This window comes from Sus scrofa, chromosome 5 (assembly GCF_054392235.1).
Source record: "Sus scrofa isolate SSC_HxYL_T2T_F1_AM1 chromosome 5, Sscrofa_HxYL_maternal_Yorkshire_Landrace_v2.0, whole genome shotgun sequence".
In the NCBI taxonomy this organism is placed as follows: domain Eukaryota; kingdom Metazoa; phylum Chordata; class Mammalia; order Artiodactyla; family Suidae; genus Sus; species Sus scrofa.
In genome coordinates, this window is record NC_139387.1 from 14,703,356 (window position 1) to 14,725,880 (window position 22,525).

General features: G+C 43.4%; 1 protein-coding gene across 5 annotated transcripts in view; it reads left to right on the forward strand.

The window, feature by feature from the left end:
• PRDM4 (PR/SET domain 4) overlaps positions 1-22,525 on the forward strand; it is a 30,650-nt gene that overhangs the window by 2,270 nt on the left and 5,855 nt on the right. For 2 of the 5 annotated variants that reach the window (XM_084955466.1, XM_084955465.1), the window contains exons 3-11: positions 1,462-1,602; positions 4,167-4,352; positions 7,100-7,894; positions 13,711-13,860; positions 15,262-15,380; positions 16,434-16,519; positions 17,654-17,781; positions 18,863-19,177; positions 22,197-22,365. In XM_084955466.1, coding sequence (XP_084811592.1) covers positions 1,524-1,602; positions 4,167-4,352; positions 7,100-7,894; positions 13,711-13,860; positions 15,262-15,380; positions 16,434-16,519; positions 17,654-17,781; positions 18,863-19,177; positions 22,197-22,365 — 2,027 coding nt within the window. In that variant the 5' untranslated portion in view covers positions 1,462-1,523. Of the gene's footprint in view, positions 1-1,461; positions 1,603-4,166; positions 4,353-7,099; positions 7,895-13,710; positions 13,861-15,261; positions 15,381-16,433; positions 17,229-17,531; positions 17,782-18,862; positions 19,178-22,196; positions 22,366-22,525 lie in introns of all 5 variants that reach the window. The other 3 variants (XM_005655523.4, XM_013988215.3, XR_014803096.1) reach the window with 2 other exon arrangements.

Sequence of the window (22,525 nt, forward strand, 5' to 3'; positions counted from 1 at the left end):
GAGATACCTGGCCTGGGGTAAGGTTGAAGCCTGTGGATATAGAATAGTGCAGGAACAGGTCTGTGTGGGACTTTAAACATACCCCACAATGTAAATACACGGATCCTAAAGTGTTGGAACTATAAAAGGCAAAAAGGTTCTTTTATCATAATTGTCTTTTTCTGTCATAGTTAAGAGCTCAAGTTTTTTAAATTAGGCAGACGTGGATTTAAATCCCAATTCTGTGATTGACTAGTTTTGCAAATTAGGCAGACCTGGATTTAAGTCCAGACTCTGCCGCTTAACCAGTTAAGTAATTTTGGCTTAATTTTCTCAGCCTGGGTCTCAGTTTACTCATCTCTAAAATGGGATTAAGAATAATGCCCACCTCACAGTAGTTATAAAGATTAGATTCAATAATTACATGTTTAGGCACACACAGAAGAACTTGCATGACCGTGAGACCCAAGATAGGGATTGGAGGTCACTGGTGACCTTTGGATAACCTCTTGGGTAGCCTCTTGAAATTATGTTTATAATATGGCAGTCTCTAAATTCTGACATAGAAACTAATACTCATTGATAACACCCTCCAACAATGTCTTGTTCAAATCAGTATTACTCTTATTCTAATGACAATGCTAATGGCACTACAAGATGGATTGCATAGAAAAGGCAATTCTTAGGTTCTTCAGCCTGCCAAAAATGATCTGTAAATAAAACAAGTTTGGTGTAATGAAAAACTTTTTTGCTGGTATCTTGTGGCATGATCGATGTTCTTCCACTGCACTGCTGTGTGATTTGGGGCATATGAAGAGCCCTCTTTTGAGTCTCTTTCCTCCATTATTTTGAAGAATTGATGAGAGGATATGAAGTAATTTTTAATAAAATATTTAGCAAAGCTTATCTAGTGAACCTTGATATGGGGAGGATGTTACTAAGATCATTGATTAATTATTAAGGTCTCTATACAGAATTTTAATAAAATGCTGATCTGTGGAGAAAATGTGATGTACTTCTTCACACATTGATAATCTAATTCAAACCCAGTGTCACTTTAACTCCTAGTAAAAAGAAGTAGTAAAAATTCTTTGACTAAGTTAAAACAAGCTGTCTAAAAAAGTCCTGGTTGAAGTAATAAGCCAGTTGGAGAAAATGTTGCGAAAGGAAAAACTCAAGTGAATTTAAAAAAACAAGTACTCTAAGGATTGCAGAGTTTGTTTTAGTGTGCTTGGGGTTTGGAGCAAAGCACACCTGAATTCCGATTTCTGCTGTATGATGGCTGAGTTAGTGACTCTGAATCTTGGTTTCCTTATCAGTGGAAAGAACATGACACTAGCTTTCAGAGAGCTTTGAGCATTAAAATGCAGTCTGCAGTTGGTCATGTTCCATTTCCCCTCCTCCGCTGTTTCAGGTTCTTCAGTAACTTAAAGTCAGCTGAGGTAATTATTTACATAACTGGTTGTATCTGCTCTTTCTTAGGATGAATGAAATGAACCTGAGCCCAGTGGGGATGGAGCAGCTGACCTCATCCTCTGTGAGCAATGCCTTGCCAGTCTCAGGGAGTCACCTGGGCTTGGCTGCCTCACCCACACACAATGCCATCCCTGCTCCAGGTGCGTGGTAAGGGAGAGCCACCGAATTCCAACACTCAAGTGCCTTATCACTTCTAACTGGAGCCTGGAGGGAGTCAGAGCCCCTTTAAGAGCGGGAGGAAGAAGCCCAGCAGGTCTGAGGGGTGGTTCCACGTGCAGTAGCAGTTTTTGTGTGTCCTGGAGTTCTAGTTGGATAGGAGTAGCAGGTTTTTCTGGTCCTTCTCTTCTTGGGTTAGTAGCCCTCTATCTAGAACTGTAGTTGACTTAGTGTTTTTTCTAGATTACCCACTCCTCTGGTTCTCTCTCTTAGCATTCTGTCCCTGGTGTATTAGGAGAGAATCACAGTTACTGTAATAACTATTCCTGGAAAACATGAGAAATTTTGCTTCGTTTTCTGTCACATCTGAAACTGGGAACAACCACAGATTCGCCAGGCCTAAACTGTGGTCGAAAAGGAGGTTTCTGAGATGACGTTCCTGCCTGGAACTCACCATGAGCCTCAATGGGCGCAGCAGTAGGAGGAGAAAACCTCATTTTTCTCAATGACTGTACTCGTAGAAGCTTTTTATCAGCCTAGTTCCGTTTTTTCTTTCTGTTGAAATGGAAAAGGAAACAAGTAAGCTGTTGAGTCTCACACTGGTAAGCTAGTGATTGTGTATTGGGCTTTCTTCAACAATATAAGAGTTCATGTTTTAAGCGTATTTTGTTTATTTTTTTATTATTTAAAAAAATTTAAAAAAAGAAAAAGGAGCTCCCGTCGTGGCTCAGTGGTTAATGAATCTGACTAGGAACCATGAGGTTGCGGGTTTGATCCCTGGCCTTGCTCAGTGGGTTAAGGATCCGGCATTGCCGTGAGCTGTGGTGTAGGTCGCAGACGCGGCTCAGATCCCGCGTTCCTGTGACTCTGGTGTAGGCCTGCGACTACAGCTCTGATTAGACTCCTAGCCTGGGAACCTCCATATGCCACAGGAGTGGCCCTAGAAAAGGCAAACAGACAAAAAAAAAAAAAAGAAAAAAAAAGAAAAAAGAAGAAAAAAAAATTTATGGCCACACCCATAGTATATGGAAGTTCCTGGGCCAGGAATTGCATCTGAGCTGCAGCTGTGGCAGCATCGGATCCTTTAACGCACTGTGCTGGCTGGAGATCCAGTCTGGGCCTCTGCGACCTAGGCCACTGACGTCGGATTCTTAACCCACAGTGGGAACTCCCTTAAGAGTATTTTAAATCTGCAAGTGGTTTAAATCGTTCTCTACAGAGAAATTACCTGCTTCATTAGTAAAAGGTAGTGGTTAAATAAACTGTTAAATTAGGGTCTCTTCACATTCCTTTCAGTGTTCACAAACGAAATTTTTTTTTAAAGTTCCTAATTTACTTGGTTATCTCTTAGGCATTCCATTTAGTGGACATTCTTATTAAGGAGGAAAAACCTATTTAAAAATACTGCCAATGGCAAAATAATGCAAATCAGCATCGCCCAAGCTGGTGAGTGTTCGTTATGATACTTAGGCGCAGAGTCGCTTGAGCACTTTGGGTAGGTATAATCCGAGGTAGATATAAAGTTTAAATTGTTTAAAATCGTGACGTGTAGCACATATAGAGAAGACTGTATGAAAACATATATGTATAGTTTTACATCTAACTTTAGAAGATTTCCGGGTAAAAAACATCTGTGGTATTTTTTTCTAGTGAAACATTCTTACCATATAAAATGGAAAATATAATAACATAAAGAAATTTTTTTGGTAGTTCCCATCGTGGCTCAGTGGATTATGAACCTGACTAGTATCCATGAGGATGGGGATTAGATCCTTGGCCTCACTCAGTGGGTTAAAGATCTGGCATTGCCGTGAGCTGTGGTGTAGGTCACAGACGCAGTTGGGATCTGGTGTCAGTGTGGCTGTGGCATAGGCTGGCAGCTGCAGCTCCGATTCAACCCCTAGCCTGGAAACATACATATGTTTCAGGTGAAGCCCTAAAAGGCAAAAAAAAAAAAAAAAAAAAAAAAAAAATCAAACACCTGTAATATCACTACTCAAAGGCCACTCTGAACTTGGACATTTCTTTGAACTTTGATGTATTTCTTCCCATTCTGTTGATCTCTAAATAATTTTTTACTGGCCGCCTCCAAGGCATATCGAAGTTCTTGGGCCAGGGATTAAATCTGAGCTGAAGCTTTGGCAACATCGAAGACTCTAACCCTCTGCACCGGGCTGGGAATTGAACCAGTGCCTCTGCAGTGACCCGAGCTGCTGCAGTCAGATTTTTAACCTACTGTGCCACAGCAGGAACTCCAATAATTTGTTTTCTTAAATCGTATTTAAACTAGGTTTTTAATTGTAATGTTGTAGTACTTAATGAGCAATACACACACCTGGATGATCAAATTGTCACTTTAAAACTAACTTGAGGACTAAATTTAGGGCTTGTTTGTGGACGTCTGCTCACCACTGCCCATGTGGGAATATAAAGGGCTACTAGGTGAGATTTTTGCCCATTGCAAAAACCTTCCTAAGAGTTTAGCCAGTGATTATAGAGAGAATTTTAAAGTACTTCTAATTGAGAAGAAACTTTTTTTTTTTTTTTTTTAATAGGCTTGCCAGTGGCGATTCCAAACCTTGGTCCCTCCCTGAGCTCCCTGCCTTCTGCTTTGTCTCTAATGCTTCCAATGGGTATTGGGGATCGAGGGGTGATGTGTGGGTTACCTGAAAGGAACTACACTCTGCCTCCACCACCTTACCCCCACCTGGAGAGCAGTTACTTCAGAACCATCCTACCTGGTAAGTGTTAACGGTTGTTGGGGAATTGAGAAGAAAAAAAGTTCAGCCAACCCTTAACCTCAGTCCTTGAAGACTTGAATGACACTTTTTCCTATTTATCACTCTTATATATTAATCTCAGGAAAAAAGTTGTATGTGTGTTCCTTTCCTCTTAGAACATGCAGATAGAATATTATTAATATAGTGGTTTGACTAAGCCTAATTTTTTTTTTCTTTTTTTCGTTCTTGGCTGCCCTGGGTGACATATGGAGTTCCTGGGCCAGGGATCAGATCTGAGCTGTAGCTACCGCCTGTGCTGCAGCTGCAGTGAGGCCAGATCCTTTAACCCACCGTGCCTGGCCAGGGATTGAACCTGCATCCTGACGCTACAGAGATACCAGTGATCCCATTTGGCCACAGTGGGGACTCCTGACTAAGCCGAATTTCTTAATGACACATAAACAATTTTTCTGTTTCCTCCTCTTAGCACCTCCTTGGTTCAGTTTTCATAATTCTGCAATTGTAATTCCTGCCAACCACATAGCTTCCTACACTATCATTGTTTATTATAAATTAAAATTTATGGAGTTCCCGTCGTGGCGCAGTGGTTAACGAATCCGACTAGGAACCATGAGGTTGCGGGTTCGGTCCCTGCCCTTGCTCAGTGGGTTAATGATCCGGCGTGGCCGTGAGCTGTGGTGTAGGTTGCAGACGCAGCTCGGATCCCGCGTTGCTGTGGCTCTGGCGTAGGCCGGTGGCTACAGCTCCAATTCAACCCCTAGCCTGGGAACCTCCATATGCCGCGGGAGCGGCCCAAGAAATAGCAACAACAACAACAACAAAAAGACAAAAAAAAAAAAAAAAAATTAAAATTTATTGGAATTCCCTGGTGGCCTAGTTGTCCCTGCTATGTCTTGGGTCTCTGCTCTTTTGCAAGTTTGACCCCTGGCTTGGGAACTTTTGCCTTCTGGAGTCACAGTCAAAAAAAAAAGAGAGAGAGAGGGGAATCACTCATAATCCCATCATCCATCTTTTTGGTGGACTTGATTCCTCTTTTATTTTCATGTATAGGTTTTTACTGTTTTTCATATTTAAGACTGTAGTACTATCTACAATTTCTATAATTGTGTACCCTTTCTTCATGTAATACTTTTCTCTTATTTTTACATAGCTGTTTTCACCACCTGCTACATGGTTTTCATAATTATCTTTTTTAATGACACATTATATTCTTCTGAATGGATATTATATGGTTTATTATATCAATCTATCGTTGGACAGTTTTTTCCAGTTTTTTTTCTTATTAACATTATACTGTGCAAATATATGTATATATACTATTTACAAAATGCACTTAGAGACCATTACCATAAGTGGAATTGCTTGTGCAAGAGGTTGTAAACATTTTTGAGGTTGTTATTATTATATATACTTTATTTTTTTGGCCATGACATGCAGTGGCTTAATGTGGGAACTCGGTTCTCAGGCCAGGGATCGAAGTCGGGCCACAGTGGTGCAGGTGCCAAAGCCTGACAACTAGACTACCAGGGAACTCTCTATTATCATAGGTACTTTCAAAAGAAGTTCTAGAAATTTACACTCCTACCGGCAGTGCAGCAGGTACCATTTCACCACATCCTCACAAGCATGAGTAGTCAAAAAAAAAAAAAAAAAAAAATTTTTTTTTTTTTTCACCTTTTAGGGCTGAATCTGCGGCATATGGGAGTTCCCAGGCTAAGGGTCTAATCAGAGCTGTAGTCGCCGGCCTGCATCACAGCCACAACAACGCAGAATCCGAGCCACGTCTGCGACCTACACCACAGCTCATGGTAACGGTGGATCCTTAACCCACTGAGCAAAGGCAGGGATTGGACCTGCATCCTCATGGATGCTAGTCAGATTCATTAACCAGTAAGCCACGACGGAAACTCAAAAAAATTTTTTATTTTAATAAAGCAAGTATAATTGTGGCTTTTTTGGTTTGTTTTTTTGTCTTTTTAGGGCCGCACCCTCGGTATATGGAGGTTCCCAGGCTAGGGATCTAATTGGAGCTGTTACTGCCGCCCTAGGCCACAGCCACACCAGATCTGAGCCGCATCTGTGACCTACACCACAGCTCATGGCAACACCAGATCCTTAACCCCCTCAGCAAGGCCAGGGATTGAACCTGCAACCTCAAGGTTCCTAGTCCGATTTGTTTACGCTGCGCCATGTCAGGAACTCTACTCATGGCTTTTTTTTGGCTATGCCCAAGGCATGTGAAAGTTCCTGGGCCAGGGATCGAATCAGAGCCACAGCAGTGGCAGTGCTGAATCCTGCTAGGCCACCAGGAAATTCCAGTTATAACTTGTTTTGAGTAGGGCCTAATGTTTTATGATAGTCTGATAAGTTAAAACTGAGTTATAGTTGATTAAATTTTATTTTTCACATGGAAAATTTGTTTATAAATGATTTTACTTTTTTTTTTTTAATTCTTACAGAGCAAATTTTAGTATCTTAGCATTCTGGGATTCCCAACTTGTATATACTAAAGGTAGCATTTAAATGATTACTTTCTAGTGACTTCAAAGGAACATAGTTTTTATGATTTGAGTTTTCACAGGAAAAACTGAATTATGATACGTGGTACGTTGTTATATCTGTATCAAAACAGAGAAATAGATTATTTTAGTTATATTTGTAAGGAAAATAGATTTTAACATTTGGAATTCTTTATATTTAACAATTTTCTGAAAAATTCCTGATATCTCATCTTTTCCTTTTCTCAGGCATTTTATCTTATTTAGCTGATAGACCACCTCCTCAGTATATCCACCCCAACTCGATAAATGTCGATGGCAATGCAGCGTTATCGATTGCCAATAACCCTTCAGCACTAGATCCCTATCAGTCCAATGGAAATGTTGGCTTAGAACCAGGCATTGTTTCAATTGACGCCCGCTCTGTGAACACACATGGTGCCCAAAGTCTTCACCCCACCGATGGCCATGAGGTGGCCTTGGACACCACAATCACCATGGAGAATGTCTCCAGAGTCACCAGCCCAATCTCGACGGATGGAATGGCGGAAGAGCTTACCATGGATGGTGTTGCAGGCGAGCATACCCAAATCCCAAATGGCTCCAGAAGTCATGAACCTCTCTCTGTGGATTCTGTGAGCAGCAACCTCGCAGCAGAAACTGTAGGACATGGTGGTGTGATACCCATCCATGGGAATGGCCTGGAGCTCCCTGTGGTCATGGAGACAGACCACATTGCAAGTCGGGTCAACGGGATGTCTGACAGTGCCCTCAGTGACTCCATCCACACCGTGGCCATGAGCACCAACTCTGTAAGCGTGGCACTCTCTACCTCACACAACCTCGCCTCCCTAGAATCTGTTTCCCTCCATGAAGTTGGCCTCAGCCTAGAACCTGTGGCCGTCTCCTCCATCACCCAGGAGGTTGCTATGGGGACAGGTCATGTAGATGTGTCTTCAGACAGTCTGTCTTTTGTACCACCTTCACTGCAAATAGAAGACTCCAATTCAAACAAGGAAAATATGGCAACCTTGTTTACAATTTGTGAGTGTGCTTAGCCTTTTTCTTTTGGAAATATTGGTGGAAAGGGCCATCATCCCTAACAGGTGTAGTCGCAAAGTTAGGTGTTGATTAAGGGGGTATAGAAAGTAACGAGAACCTTTGGAACTTTGATTTGCCTGTGTGTTGTCCTTTGTGTTAACATGGTGCCTTTTCTCAAGGAAACCAAGTGATCCATCAGTAGAAAGATGTTTTGTTGGTTCTTAAAACATCTTCCTGAAGTAAGGAAGCATCGTCATTTCTGTATTTTACAGATAAGTTTAGCCTCAGAATACTTAGGGATGTTTCCCAAGGTTTCCCAAATATAGTTAATTATAGAAACTTTACTGAAGTTAGAGAAATTTCAGTAAGGTATTCTGTGTGACATGCCGTGTGCTTTTTCCACATAAGACAGATTCGTTAGATCATGTGTATTTGTTTTTTTATCCCCATGGAAAAATGTTGGTGAATACCAATGAATTTTTTTTTTTTTTTTTTTTTTGCTCAGAATGCATATAAATTACCACAGTTTGGCACATGAAGCTTCTTTTTATGGGGCCACAATACAAAAAGTGTAAAAATAGTCAATTTTGAGAGTTCCTATTGTGACTCAGCAGGTTAAGGACCTGATGTAGTCTCTGTAAGAATGTGGGTTTGATCTCTGGCCTAGGTGGGTTAAGGATTTGGCGTTGCTGCAAGCTGCAGTGTAAGTCGCAGATGTGGCTTGGATCAGAACTGCCGTGGCTTTGGCATAGGCTCCAGCTTCAGCTCTCATTCGACTCCTAGCCCAGGAATTTCCATATGCTGCAGGTATGGCCGTATAAAGAAAAAAAAATCAATTTGTTGGCGTCACTGCATGCTTCATTCATGCAGGAAATGTGTTGAGTGCTGGTAAGGACAAACCTCTGTGCTAGATGTGGCATAAAAAACAATCTGTAGCAGACAGCAGACGCCTTTACGGAGCTTATGGTCTGAAGGGAAGCACAGGCGAGTGGACAGGCTGCTGCAGTCGGGAGAGATGGGATTAAGTGCAAGGGGCTAAAGGGGCCTGCGGGGAAGCACCTGACAGCCATGGAAGGGGCAGGGAAGACTTGCCGGTGGAGGCCACACGCGTGTATCACAGACCTGGAGGACAGAGATGTCAGTGGAGAATCACGAAGAACAGTGTCCAAGACGGGAGCTGGCACCCATAATTTCCTGGAACTAAAAGACTTGGGAATGGTTCAGAATTGCTGGCGCATAAGGGGAGGGTGGAGAGAGGGATGTGTGATGAGCAAGGTAGGAACCAGAGCATAGAAGTCTTTTAATACCAGTCGGGGGTTTTAAGGATCGAGGGGGTTGGGGTGGCGGGTTCTGCTGCCATGTGAGCTTAACTTGCTTGTTAGGGGCTAAGAGGTACGGATGATGCCATGATTTAAGTGAAGGGTGATGGTTTCCAACCACCTAGAGGAGAGGTAATAAGCATGAAGAAAAGTGGAGGATATTTACAAAGGACTCAGTAGGATTTGTTGATTGGGTGAAGGTGGGGGAGGGAGGGGTTAGAAACCCCTGGTTCCTGGCGTGGGAAACGAGGTGGATTAGTGCCCACTCCTTAGATAACGAGTGGTGGAGGAGGAGCAGATGATTATTTGTTTTCTTTTTCTTGCTGCTCCTGTGGCATCTGGAAGTTCCCAGGCTGGGAGTCAAATCAGAGCTGCAGCTGGGGCCTCCGCCACAGCCACAATGGATCTGGGCCACATCTGTGACCTAAGAGTCACAGTTTGTAGCAGCAACCAATCCTTAACCCACTGAGTGAGGCCAGGGATCAAACCCACATCCTCACAGACACCGTGTTGGATTCTTAACCTGCTGAGCCGCAGTGAGAACTCCTATTGTTATTTTTGATGAGTGATGGTGCGTCTAGTTTCAGACGTGCTGATTTTGGTGTCTCATGATCTCTAGAGATGTCTAGTGGGGTTGGAAATGGACCTCAGAGCTCTGTCTGTCCGGAAGTATTTAGAGACCCTCAGCATTAAGATGTTAATCGTAGCCGTGGAAGTGGGGGAAAATCATCTAGTAAGAGTCTGGGTTGATAGGAAGGCGGGGGATGTTGGTGTATAGTGGCGGGGGAAGAGCTTCTAAAGCAGGTTGAGCAGGATGGTCAGTCAAGTAGGAAGAAGCTTCTGGTGCTGCAGAAGCCAAGATGTGGGAACATGTTTTTGTGTTAACCCTTCAGTGCCTTAAATTTATAATTTTAAAACATTTTAATTTAGAAATGTAATTAATGTAGGATCATTAATTTAGCAGAAGGTAAGAGGTGGCTTAAAATAAACCAGTTGTTCCTTTTTTAAGTGGGCAGGTAGAACATCTAAGTATTTTTTTTAAATGAGATATAACTCACATACACATTTTAAAGTGTACAATTTCTTGGTTTTTAGTATATCGACAAGGTTGTGTAGCCATCACCATTAAGTCCAAAACTTTTTTTTTTGGCTGTGCTTGCAGCATTCATAAGTTCCCAGGCCAGGGGTTGAACCCTTGCCACATGAGTGACAGTGCCAAATCCTGAACCGGCTGAGCCACCAGGGACTCCCAATTCCAAAACATTTTTGTCACCCCTGTAAAAAAACTCTTAGGAGTTCCCGTTGTGGTGCAGCAGAAACAAATCTGACCAGGATCCATGAGGTTTCGGGTTTGATCAGTGGGCTAAGGATCTGGCATTGTCATGAGCTGTGGTGTAGGTCGGTGGCTGTAGCTCTGATTGGACCCCTAGTCTGGGAATTTCCTTATGCCACGCGTGTGGCCCTAAAAAAAAAAAGAAGGAAACTCTTATCAGCAGTCACTTTGCCTGCCTCTCCCTCCCATCATCCCCACGCTCCCATTCTCAGGCAACCCCTAGCCTACTTTCTCTGTGGGCTCCCCTACGCGACGTTTCAGATCGATGGAACCCGAAAACATCTGGCTTTCTTTGACCACTTTCCCTTGACATAATAATGTGACGGCTTATCCATGTTGGAGCATGTGTCAGTACTTCATTCCTCTTTTTGGGGTGAATAATATTCCATTATATGGACATACCACATTTTGTTTATTCATTTGTCATTTATGAATAATTTGTTTCTCTTTTTGGCTACTCAGTGCTGCTGTGAGCATTCATGTGTAAGTTTTTGTATGAGCGTGTTTTTAAGTATTCTTGGATATACGTCTAGGAGTGGAATTGGTGCGTTTAGCTTTTTGAGGAATTTCTAGACAGACGCATCCAAAGTGGTTGCACCATTTTTCGTTCCCAACATCGGTGTATGAGAGTTCCAATTTCCCTACATCTTTGCCACCACTTTTATTATAGCTGTTGTAGTGGGTGTGAAGCAGCATCTTACTGTGGTTCAAATTTACATTCCCTTAATGACTAACGATGTTGACATTTTTATGTGTATGTATTGGCCATTTGTCTATTCTTGGAGAAAACCTTTAAATATTTTTCACAGCAACGCGGGATCCTTAATGTACTGAGCGAGGCCAGGGATCGAACTTGTAACCTCGTGGCTCTTGTTGGATTCGTTTCTAGTGCACCACAACGGGAACTCCCGATAGTCAAATAATTTTTTTCTTTATTTTTAGGGCCGAACCTGCAGCATATGGAGATTCCCAGGCTAGGGATCTAATCGGAGCTGTAGTTGCAGGTCTACACCACAGCCACAGCAACACCAGATCCGAGCCTCATCTTCAATTTGCACCACAGCTCAGAGTAACAATGGATCTTTAACTCACTGAGTGAGGCCAGGGATCGAACCTGCAACCTCATGGTTCCTAGTTGGATTTGTTTTCACTGAGCCACAGCGGGAACTCCAGTCAAAGAATTTTTAATCAAAAAAAAAATTATTATTTTTTTTTTAAGGGCCGTACCTGAGGCATATAGAAGTTCCCAGGCTGGGGGTTGAATTGGAGCTACAGCTGCTAGCCTTCAGCACAGCCACAACAACTCGGGATCTGAGCTGCGTCTTCGACCTACAGCACAGCTCATAGCAATGCCAGATCCTTAACCCACTGAGTGAGGCCAGGGATCGAACCCACGTCCTCATGGATCCTAGTCGGGTTTGTTACCACTGAGCCGCAATGGGAACTCCCTGAGGAAGTATATTATTAGTGCTTTGCCCAAATATGAAAGCTTATTGATATTTTATGCCATTTAAGTAGTAATTTCTAATGGATTGCTTAGGTAAAACACCTAGAAAGCTGTGCTGCTCAAAGTGTTATGTATCACAACTATTTTGTGAATGAATTTGCAAAGTTTGAACACAATCATTGATTGGATAGGGTCCCGAATACTCCTAAAAAAGGGAAGAGTAGAGCAGACTGTTTATGGACAAAGAGGGCACTCCTGAGCTTGTAGAAGTAAAGTTATTGTAAGCTTAGAACACAGCATGTGGGAGTTCCTGTCATGATGCAACAGAAACGAATCCGACAAGGAACCATGAGGTTGCCGGTTCGATCCCTGGCTTCGCTCAGTGGGTTAAGGATCCAGCGTTGCCGTGAGCTGTGGTGTAGGTTACAGACGTGGCTCGGGTCTGGCATTGCTGAAGCTCTGGTGTAGGCCAGCAGCTATAGCTCCGATTAGACCCCCTAGCCTGGGAGCCTCCATATGCCGCGGGTACAGCCCTAAAGAAAAAAAAAAAAAAAAAGGCACAGCATGAGAAGTCTGCATGTTTTCTAACAATACAAAAAGACTATATGAACAATAAGAAATTAAGAATGTTGAGCAAAAGAATGTAAGACTATGATTCTACCTGCTGTCCCAAAGAGCAGGTTACAGTTTTTTTGGTGTGTGTGTATGTTAGGAATCTGTCATCAAAACCTGGTCAAGTAGTTTGTTTATAGTGAAGTAAGAGAGATCAGCGCTGCAGCTGGCTCTGACTCCCTTGTATTGTCACCTCTGTTTGGGCTTTGCATGACTAGAGCATTTCAGCTCAGTTTCCTATTATAGTTTGGTAGAATTGGAATCTTTTTGGAGTTGAGGACATCACGTCTGAAGGTATTACCACTTAAGCTAAGGAATAGAGTTATTGCCTAAAATAATGTAGTGTGGTTTTTTTGTTTGTTTGTATTTAGGGCCACATCTACTGCATATGGAAGTTCCCAGGCTAGGGGTTGAATTGGAGCTACAGCTGCTGGCCTGCACCGCAGCCACAGCAACGTGGGATGTGAACTGTGTCTGAAACCTCCACCACAGCTCATGGCAATGCTGGATCCTTAACTCACTGAGCAAGGGCAGGGATCAAACCCAAGTCCTCAGGGATACTAGTTGGGTTTGTTACCACTGCGGCCCAACTGAAACTCAATGTAGTGTCTGGTTTTTTTTTGTTTTTTGTTTTTTTGTTTTTTGCTTTTTAGGGCTGTACCTGCGCCATATGGAAGTTCCCAGGCTAGGGGGTCAAATCAGATCTGAGCCACAGCAATGCAGGATCTGAGCCATGTCTGCAACCTACATCCCTGATCTACTGAGTGAGGCCAGGGATTGAACCCTCATCCTCATGGATACTAGTCAGATTCGTTTCTGCTGCACCACAACAGGACTCCATGTAATGTAATTTTTGATCAGTCTTTCTCTTACGCACTGAATAGGAAACTTGTTCCATTGGATCAAAAGGAAAAAAAATCAGACCTTGCTGAAGAAAGATGTAAGAGTGGGTATATATTTTAGTGTAGGAAAGTGGTATTTTGATCATAGTAGCTCTACTAGAACCTTGCTGGTTACATTTTAGTAATTCACACGTAAATAGAAAAAGTAGGTGGTCATTTGCCTGCTTGAATTGACTCCATTTGTGTCTCACATTTCCCATCCACAGGGTGCACCCTCTGTGACCGGGCCTATCCCTCAGACTGTCCCGATCACGGACCGGTGACTTTCGTTCCTGACACTCCAATAGAGAGCAGAGCAAGGCTTTCTCTCCCAAAGCAGCTTGTTCTCCGCCAGTCAATTGTGGGAGCAGAAGTTGGTAAGAACCTTGGATGCACGAAACCCCGTCAAGTCTCCTCTTTTGTAGGGTAGAGTTGTTAAAGTGGGTGTGTATAATTTGGTGATCACTCGGTTGACCCAAAAGTCAATTTCTAGCTGAAGATTTATCCTTTTAGAGAATATTTGTCTTCTCCAGTGGTGTTAGTAAGTAAAGTTGAAAATTTTGTTGAGAAGGTTTCCCTTTCTTAGAATCAGAATTGAATGCTGGCCTGAATCTAAAGACCTGCCCTTTAGTCTCAGCTGTATCATTCGCTAGTAATTTTCATGACAAAACACTTTTTTTTTTGGACTGCACTGTGGCATCTGGAAGTTCTCAGGCTAGGGGTTGAAGCTGCCAGCCTACATCACACAGCAGTGCAGGATCTGGGCCATGTCTTGTGACTTACACCACAGCTCACAGCAGCACTGGATCCCTAACCCACTGAGCAGGGTCAGGGAACAAACCCCTTCCTCATGGATACTAGTCGGGTTTGGATACTAGTCGGGTTCATAACCCACTGAGCCACAATGGGAACTCAAACTTAGTTTCTAAAATTTAGAAAAGAAAAAAAAGGAAACAGTTTCTCTATAAAACATGGAAAATTCACCATCGATCACCTTGCTAAGATATTAAGAGTGGATATTTATAATTTGTCTAATACTTCTTAGGAAAAAGGAGTGAGACGTGTAGACTGCCACAGTATGTTTATTCCTATTTGGCTTAACATGTTTCTGAATTACTGCCATTTCTTTGAAAATTGAAACTAGGTTGATTGTTTTTCCAGGTGTAGCTTGGGCACAAGGACAGATGAAAGCATTAGATGAGATGGGCATTGGTACCTTGTGTATGAAAGCGCGTCTAGGAATTTCTGATACTGCTTACTCTGCCTGTTTCTTCTGAGCTCCCAACTAATCTGTTCATTGCTTTTTCCTTATTTATTGGATAGATAAATGGATAGAACGTGTAAGACCTAGCTGCCTCTAAAAGTGCTGGAATATCAGTAGTTCTGAGGTTCATTGAAAATAAGATTCTTTGTGGCATTCCTGTAGTGGTGCAGCAGAAGCGAATCCAACTAGGAACCATGAGGTTGTGGGTTTGATCCCTGGCCTCCCTCAGTGTGATAAAGATCTGGCATTGCTGTGGGCATGGGCTGTGGAGAGGGTCGAAGACTTGGCTTGGACCTGGCATTGCTATGGCTGTGGTATAAGCCAGCAGCTATAACTGATTTGACCCCTAGCCTAGAAACTTCCATATGCCGCATGTACGGCCCTAAAAAGACCAAAAAAAAGAAGAAAAAGAAAAGAGAAAATAAGATTCTTTGCATGAGTTAAGCTGCTCTCTTTTCTATTCTGTTAGATGTTTAAGTCGTTGATTGTATGGTTGGTATCCTTCCACTGACAGGTGTATGGACTGGAGAGACCATTCCCGTGCGGACTTGCTTCGGGCCCCTCATTGGCCAGCAGAGCCACTCCATGGAAGTAGCAGAATGGACGGACAAGGCAGTCAACCATATCTGGAAGGTCTGTGTTGATGACGTCCCTGTGACTTGTGGACGTCTTTATTGTAATGAGGTAGTTGCAAGTGGTATAAAAGTCAAAATCAGCCAAGATTCCTAATGATGCTGCTCACCTGTCATTTATTTAATACTTTCTGTTCCCGCTGGTCAGATTATCATACATAGCAAACCAGGTAGTGAATGTAGAAGGTAAACTGTTTGGTCTCCATTTTGTTAAATAACCCAGTGATTCTTCAGGTTTGTTACTTGTGGCAGCCGAGGCCATGGACTCTGTTTGTATGTTAAAAAAGTCTTATTTTATAATCAGCTAAAACATTCCTCAAAAGTTTATCTTGGGAAACAGTTCTAGAATTCGTTTTCTAATGAAACGGGCTAGAAACATAAGGTTTTGATATGAACAGCTCTCCCTATGATATATTTATGTAGAATCCTAGTCAGGGAGTTTCCTGGTGGCTCAGCAGGTTAAGGATCTGGTGTTGTCACTGCTATGGCACAGGTTCTATCCCTGGCCCTGGGAACTTCTTCGTGCAACGAGAGCAGCCAAAAAAAAAAAAAAAAAAAAGAATCCTAGTCAGTAGATGAGGAATGATTCTTGCAAAATTGAAGTCTAGGGGAAATGGATCTTGTGATTTTTGGAAAGGTAAAGTGCCACTGGCACTGGGGACTCGAATTGTGTTTTCCGGAAGAAAATGGAGAAGAATGCTAGGTGCACTGGACAGACGGTCAGAGGTTGTTCTCTGACCTTTATGTCTGTCCATGTGGTAGGTAATGAAGACAGTTGGGCTGTTTTTTTATGTCTTTTTCCAATCAAGCCAAAGTGAATAATCGAAAGCAACATGATTTGACATACTGAGCACTAATTGTAGGTCTCTCATGGTCTTTGTTTTGTTGCTGGAAACAGGAAGATTGGTGAAATAACAAAGATGTGAGAAGACAACTGTATTTTCACACTGATGAGGAAACTTGGTACCTACTGCAAAGTAGATGAGATACTGCTAGTCTAAATTGAGTAGTGTCGCCGGTTCATTTGATGTGTGTATTTTTCTTATGTTGGCAGATATACCACAATGGCGTCTTAGAATTCTGCATCATTACAACAGACGAAAATGAATGTAATTGGATGATGTTTGTGCGCAAAGCCAGGTAAGAGTTGAGTTGGATGAAAGAAATAGCTATAATTCAGATGATTTTCAGTAGGAAGCCTTGCATAAAATAGGGGAGAACCAAAGAATCCAAATAGAGTGGTGTCGGAACATGCTTTAAGGCTTAAGGTTTTTGCCCTTCTTCAGTAGCTGTTGACTAATGATGATTATAAGTCAAAACACAGGAAACTATCCTTTTGTATGAAAGGTTGATTCAATTTACCAATGCAGTAAGGAATGATACCGTCACCACTGAATTTGCAAGTGGGTACCTTTTCTTTCTTTCTTCTTTTTTTAAATGGCCACACCTGGAGCATATGGAAGTTCCTGGGCCAGGGATTTAAGCTCAACCTCAACTGTGACCTATGCCACACCTGTGACAATGCCAGATCCTTAACCCACTGGGCCCCGCCCAGGGATCAAACCTGAGCCTCAGCAGTGAGTCAGGTCACCACAGTCAGGTCACTGTGCCACAGCTGAAACTCCGGGGGAACTTTTCTTTATATTAGTCAATCTCCTAGGCTGCTGTTTTGATTAATTCTTGTTCAGCTATCTATTTCTGCATCTTTGTCATACTGTTTTAAGACCTCATTTTATTTACTCTTCTTGATTCCAGTAACAGACTCTAGGGTTTTTCACTGTAAAGTGCAACCGACTGATACAGCGAAGTAAGAATTCTGTATCTATACAAGTCACTCCTCATAAGAAGTGTAGAAATGGGAGTTCCCGTTGTGGCGCAGTGGTTAACGAATCCGACTAGGAACCATGAGGTTGCGGGTTCGGTCCCTGCCCTTGCTCAGTGGGTTAAGGATCCGGCGTTGCCGTGAGCTGTGGTGTAGGTCGCAGACACAGCTTGGATCCTGCGTTGCTGTGGCTCTGGCGTAGGCCGGTGGCTACAGCTCCGATTCAACCCCTAGCCTGGGAACCTCCATATGCCTCGGGAGCGGCCCAAGAAATAGCAACAACAACAACAACAAAAAAGACAAAAAGACAAAAAAAAAAAAAAAAAGAAGTGTAGAAATGGCCCAGAGAAATGATATCTAAATGTTCGTGTAGTGTTTTACTGTAGGGATATAATACGTTTAGTATGTATTTCAGCATTCATATGCGTGATCTATTAAATGTGATAACTTAGGAACCGGGAAGAGCAGAATTTGGTGGCTTATCCCCATGATGGAAAAATCTATTTCTGCACCTCACAAGATATCCCTCCTGAAAATGAACTGCTTTTTTATTACAGCCGGGATTATGCTCAGCAGATTGGTAAGTTTATGTAAGATGTGTTTGTCATGAATCTGTTATAGTGAAAACCCCAAGGCCCAGTAGTAAAGTTGTGGTAATGATTTATACGTAAGCTGAAGTAAATAAAACACATGCCTTTTTATCTGTAGAAGTATTACCACTATGTTGAAAGTATTAAAATCTGTGAGATTCTTCACAGGTTGAATGTTATAACCTAGAAGTAGTCATATAAAGTGAACCTTTGCGTTAGGACTTTGATTTGGGCATTCTGAGGTTCCTGAGTTGTTTTGAACCATTGCAGTTTAAGTTCATAAAGGACAGCAAAACGCCTCTAGTTGATTTAACCCTCATAGGCTTTTTCTTTGCATTGTCCTGATGACAAGTGATGTTTAGGAATTTTTTTCGTTTTTTTTTTTTTTTTTTTTTTTTTTTTTTTAATGGCGATACCCATAGCATGTGGAAGTTCACAGGCTAGGGATTGAATCTGAGCCACAGCTGTGACCTTTGCCGCAGCCGAAGCAGAGCCAGATCCTCCCCACCCTGGTTTTTAGGGCCACCCCTGTAGCATATGGAAATTCCCAGACTAGGGATCGAATCGGAGCTACAGCTGCTGACCTGTGCCACAGCCACATAACATGGGCTCCAAGCTGCATCTTCGACCTACACTATAGCTCACGGCAATGCCGGATCCTTAACCCACTGAGCAAGGCTAGGGATTGAACCTGCGTCCTCATGGATATTAGTCAGATTAGTTTCCACTGTGCCACAGCGGGAGCTCCCGATGCCAGATCCTTTAACCCCCTGTGCCAGGCCAGGGATCAAACCTCTGCATCTGCAGCCACCTGAGCAGCTGCAGTCAGATTCTTAACCCACTGCATCACAGCAGGAATTCCCAAGAGTTTGTATGTACTATGGAGTCTTAAGTTTTTTTGCCTCAGAGAGATGCCTTATATTCCACTATTTATCCAGTGTTTCCTATGTGCCTGACACGCTGTTTGAGATGCTGGGTCTAGAGCATTGACCACAGTGTTTACTTTTACAGGCAGTGGGCAAGCAGGAAATTTTAAGTATCAGGGGACATTGAGTGAATTTTTTTTTGAAGGTGTTCCGGAACACCCGGATGTGCACCTCTGTAACTGTGGCAAGGAGTGCAGTTCGTATACAGAGTTCAAAGCCCACCTGACCAGCCACATCCATAACCATCTTCCGAGCCAGGGCCACAGCAGCAGCCACGGGCCAAGCCACAGCAAAGAAAGGAAGTGGAAGTGCTCGATGTGCCCCCAAGCTTTTATCTCTCCTTCCAAACTTCATGTCCACTTTATGGGTCACATGGGTATGAAGCCCCACAAGTGTGATTTCTGTAGCAAGGCTTTTAGTGACCCCAGCAATCTGCGAACCCACCTCAAGATACACACAGGTAAGTTTTGTTGGACCCTCAGAGTGGAATTTTGTGAAATTAGAAATTAGTAAGGGCTTGGCAGCAGGATGGTCTTTTGCAGGTAGAGTCGAGCTGGGATGTTAGAGAATGAATCCAGCGGCTGTCAGCGGGACTTCACTGCGCCGCGAATCTTGGTGGGACTGTCCCTCCTCAGAGTATGCCTTCCGGTTATTAAGATGCTCCACTTTCCAGGTGTCCCCACTGTTGTTTGAAGCTGACTGAGAAAATGAAGTTAATAATCGGGAAGTGTTGTTGTGTTTTGTTTTTTAATGACTTCTCAGTGTGTATGGCGGGTTCATTTTCTCTGCAGCTTTATTGAAGACTCTTTATTTTGATTGTAGGGCCGCACCTGCAGCATATGGGAGTTCCCAGGCTAGGGGTCGCATTGGAGCTGCAGCCACTCTCCTGCGCCACCGCCACAGCAATACCAGATCCAAGCTACATCTGCCACCTACACTGCAGCTCATGGCAACGCTGGACCCTTAACCCAGTGGGCGAGGCCAGGGATCGAACCCATGTCCTCATGGATACTAGCTGGGTTCATTACTGCTGAACTATTACAGGAACTCCAGTAATCAAGAAATAAATGCGTGTGTTTGGACTTAAGGGGAATTTTATGGAAACGGCCTGAACTCCCCCCTCATAGCTCACTGTGGTCACCAGCCAAGCCAATTTCTCTCTTTTGACTTTTGCTCAGTAAATACTGCCAAAATTTGTTTTTTGAGTTTCTATTTTCTGTTTTTTTTTTTTCTTTTTTGGGGAGGGGGTGGGGTAGCCTATAGAGGTTCCCAGGCTGGGGATCAAATCAGAGTCGTAGCTGCCGGTCTACGCCGCAACAGTGCTGGATCCGAGCCTCGTCTGTGATCTACACCACAGCTCACAGCAGTGCTGGATCCTTAACCCACTGTCTGAGGCCAGAGGTCAAACCCGTGTCCTCCTGGATACTAGTCAGGTTCATTAACCACTGAGCCACTGTGGGAACTCCGGGTTTCTATTTTCTAAACTCCATGCAAACCAACTGCTTTCTCTTAGCACTTACTTTTTTTATATGCGCCATAAAATAACTGCTTTAGTTTAGTTTTCTTAGCTGGGTATTTGTTTTCCACTTCTTCCTCATCCTTTTGCAATCAGATCAAATACTCACAACAGAGACTGTGGCTCCTAAAGCCTAAAATTCTGACCTTTGAGAAAAGGTTTGCTAACCCTTAACTTAGAGTAACTTATTTCTGCATTCTTTTTTTAGTTTTTAATTTTTAATTTTTTTGTCTTTTTTTTTTTTTTAAACCATTTCTTGGGCTGCTCCCGTGGCATATGGAGGTTCCCAGGCTAGGGGTCGAATTGGACCTGTAGCCGCCAGCCTACACCAGAGCCACAGCAACTCGGGATCTGAGCCACGTCTGCAGCCTACACACAGCTCATGGCAATGCCGCGGGGATTGTTAACCCACTGAGCAAGGCCAGGGATTGAACCCACAACTTCATGGTTCCTAGTCGGATTTGTTAACCACTGAGCCTCGACGGGAACTCCCCATTTCTGCATTCTTAAAAGGATTTTATTTCATCCTTGATTTATGAGATTATATGTTTTTAAAAAGGAAACTAAAATATAGGTTTGCTTCTAGACAAGTGCTAGAAATAATGAGGTTTTTGTTTTTTATTTTTTTTCTTTTTTCAGCTGTACCCACAGCACATGGAAGTTCCCAGGTCAGGGATCGAATCCAAGGTGCACACAGCTGTGGCTATGCCAGATGCTTAACCCAGTGCACTGGCTGGGGATAGAACCAGCACCACCACATAGATGAGCTGGATCACTGACCCAGTGTGCCACAGCAGGAACTCCTCCCCCACCTCAGTTTTTTTTTTTTTTTTTTTTTTTTTTTTTTAATAAGTTTGGTGCTAGGGTTATAAGTGATTTTTTTTCCCGCCAGGGTCTATATTATGTGTCAGTTATAAGCATTAAGAGAGTGTGATTTACCATCGTGAGTTCCCATCATGGCTGGTTGGACGAGGACATGGGTTCAATCCCTGACCTTGCTCAGTGGGTTAAAGATCTGGCGTTGCTGGGAACTGTTGGTATAGGTTGCAGACGTGGCTCAGATCCCATATTGCTGTTGCTGTGGCGTAGGCCGGTGGCTTCAGCTCCAATTCGACCCCTGGCCTGGGAACCTCCGTATGCTGCGGGTGTGGCCCTGAAAAGACAAAAGCCCAAAAAAAAAAAAAAAAAAAAAGGATTTATTGGAGTTTCTGTTGTGGCTCAGGGGTAACAAACCCAACTAGGACCCATGAGGACTTGGGTTTGATCCCTGGCCTCACCCAGTGGGTTAAAAAGGATCTAGCATTGATGGGAGCTGTAGTGTAGGTTGCAGATGTGGCTCAGATCCCATGTTGCTCTGGCTATGGTGTAGGCAGATGGCTACAGCTCTGGTTCAACCCGTAGCCTGGGAACTTCTGTATGCCATGGGTTCAGCCGTAAAAAGATGGAAAAAAAAAAAACTGTGTGTGCTGGGGGGGTAGGGAAGCAGTCATAGGTGGTCAGATGTGTTAGTTTCACCACCTTTGGTTGCAGAATATAAAGTCGGTGACTCTGAGGAGTTCGAGGGATACAGTCCTAGAACGTGCAGTTCCAGTTACCAGTCCCTTCTTTTTTCTTTTTCTTTTTTTTTTTCTTGTCTTTTTTTTGCTATTTCTTGGGCCACTCCCGCGGCATATGGAGGTTCCCAGGCTAGGGGTCAAATCGGAGCTGTAGCCACCAGCCCACGCCAGAACCACGGCAACGCAGGCCATGTCTGCAACCTACACCACAGCTCACAGCAACGCAGGATCCTTAACCCAACTGAGCAAGGGCAGGGACCGAACCTGCAGCCTCAAGGTTCCTAGTCGGATTTGTTAACCACTGCGCCACTACAGGAACTCCCCCTTCTTTTTTCTTCCTGCCTCTGTCACATCGCTGTGAAGTGTGCCTCTTCATCTTGAGATGCTAGTGGCTGTTTTATTCACAGGTCAGAAGAACTACAGGTGCACTTTGTGTGACAAGTCTTTCACCCAGAAGGCTCACCTGGAGTCCCACATGGTTATCCACACGGGGGAGAAGAATCTCAAGTGTGATTACTGTGACAAGCTCTTCATGCGGAGGCAGGACCTCAAGCAGCACGTGCTCATCCACACACAGTAAGTCCCCCGCAGCCAGACGCTCCCGCTCCTCGTGGCGGATGAGGGCTTACAAGGGGGGCCTCATCGTCTGTCTCCTGCCTTGGCACTGGGCAGTGCCTCCTGTGCTCTGCATAGCCAAGCAAAGTTCAGAAAACTAAGATTTTGGTTTACCCTGGGA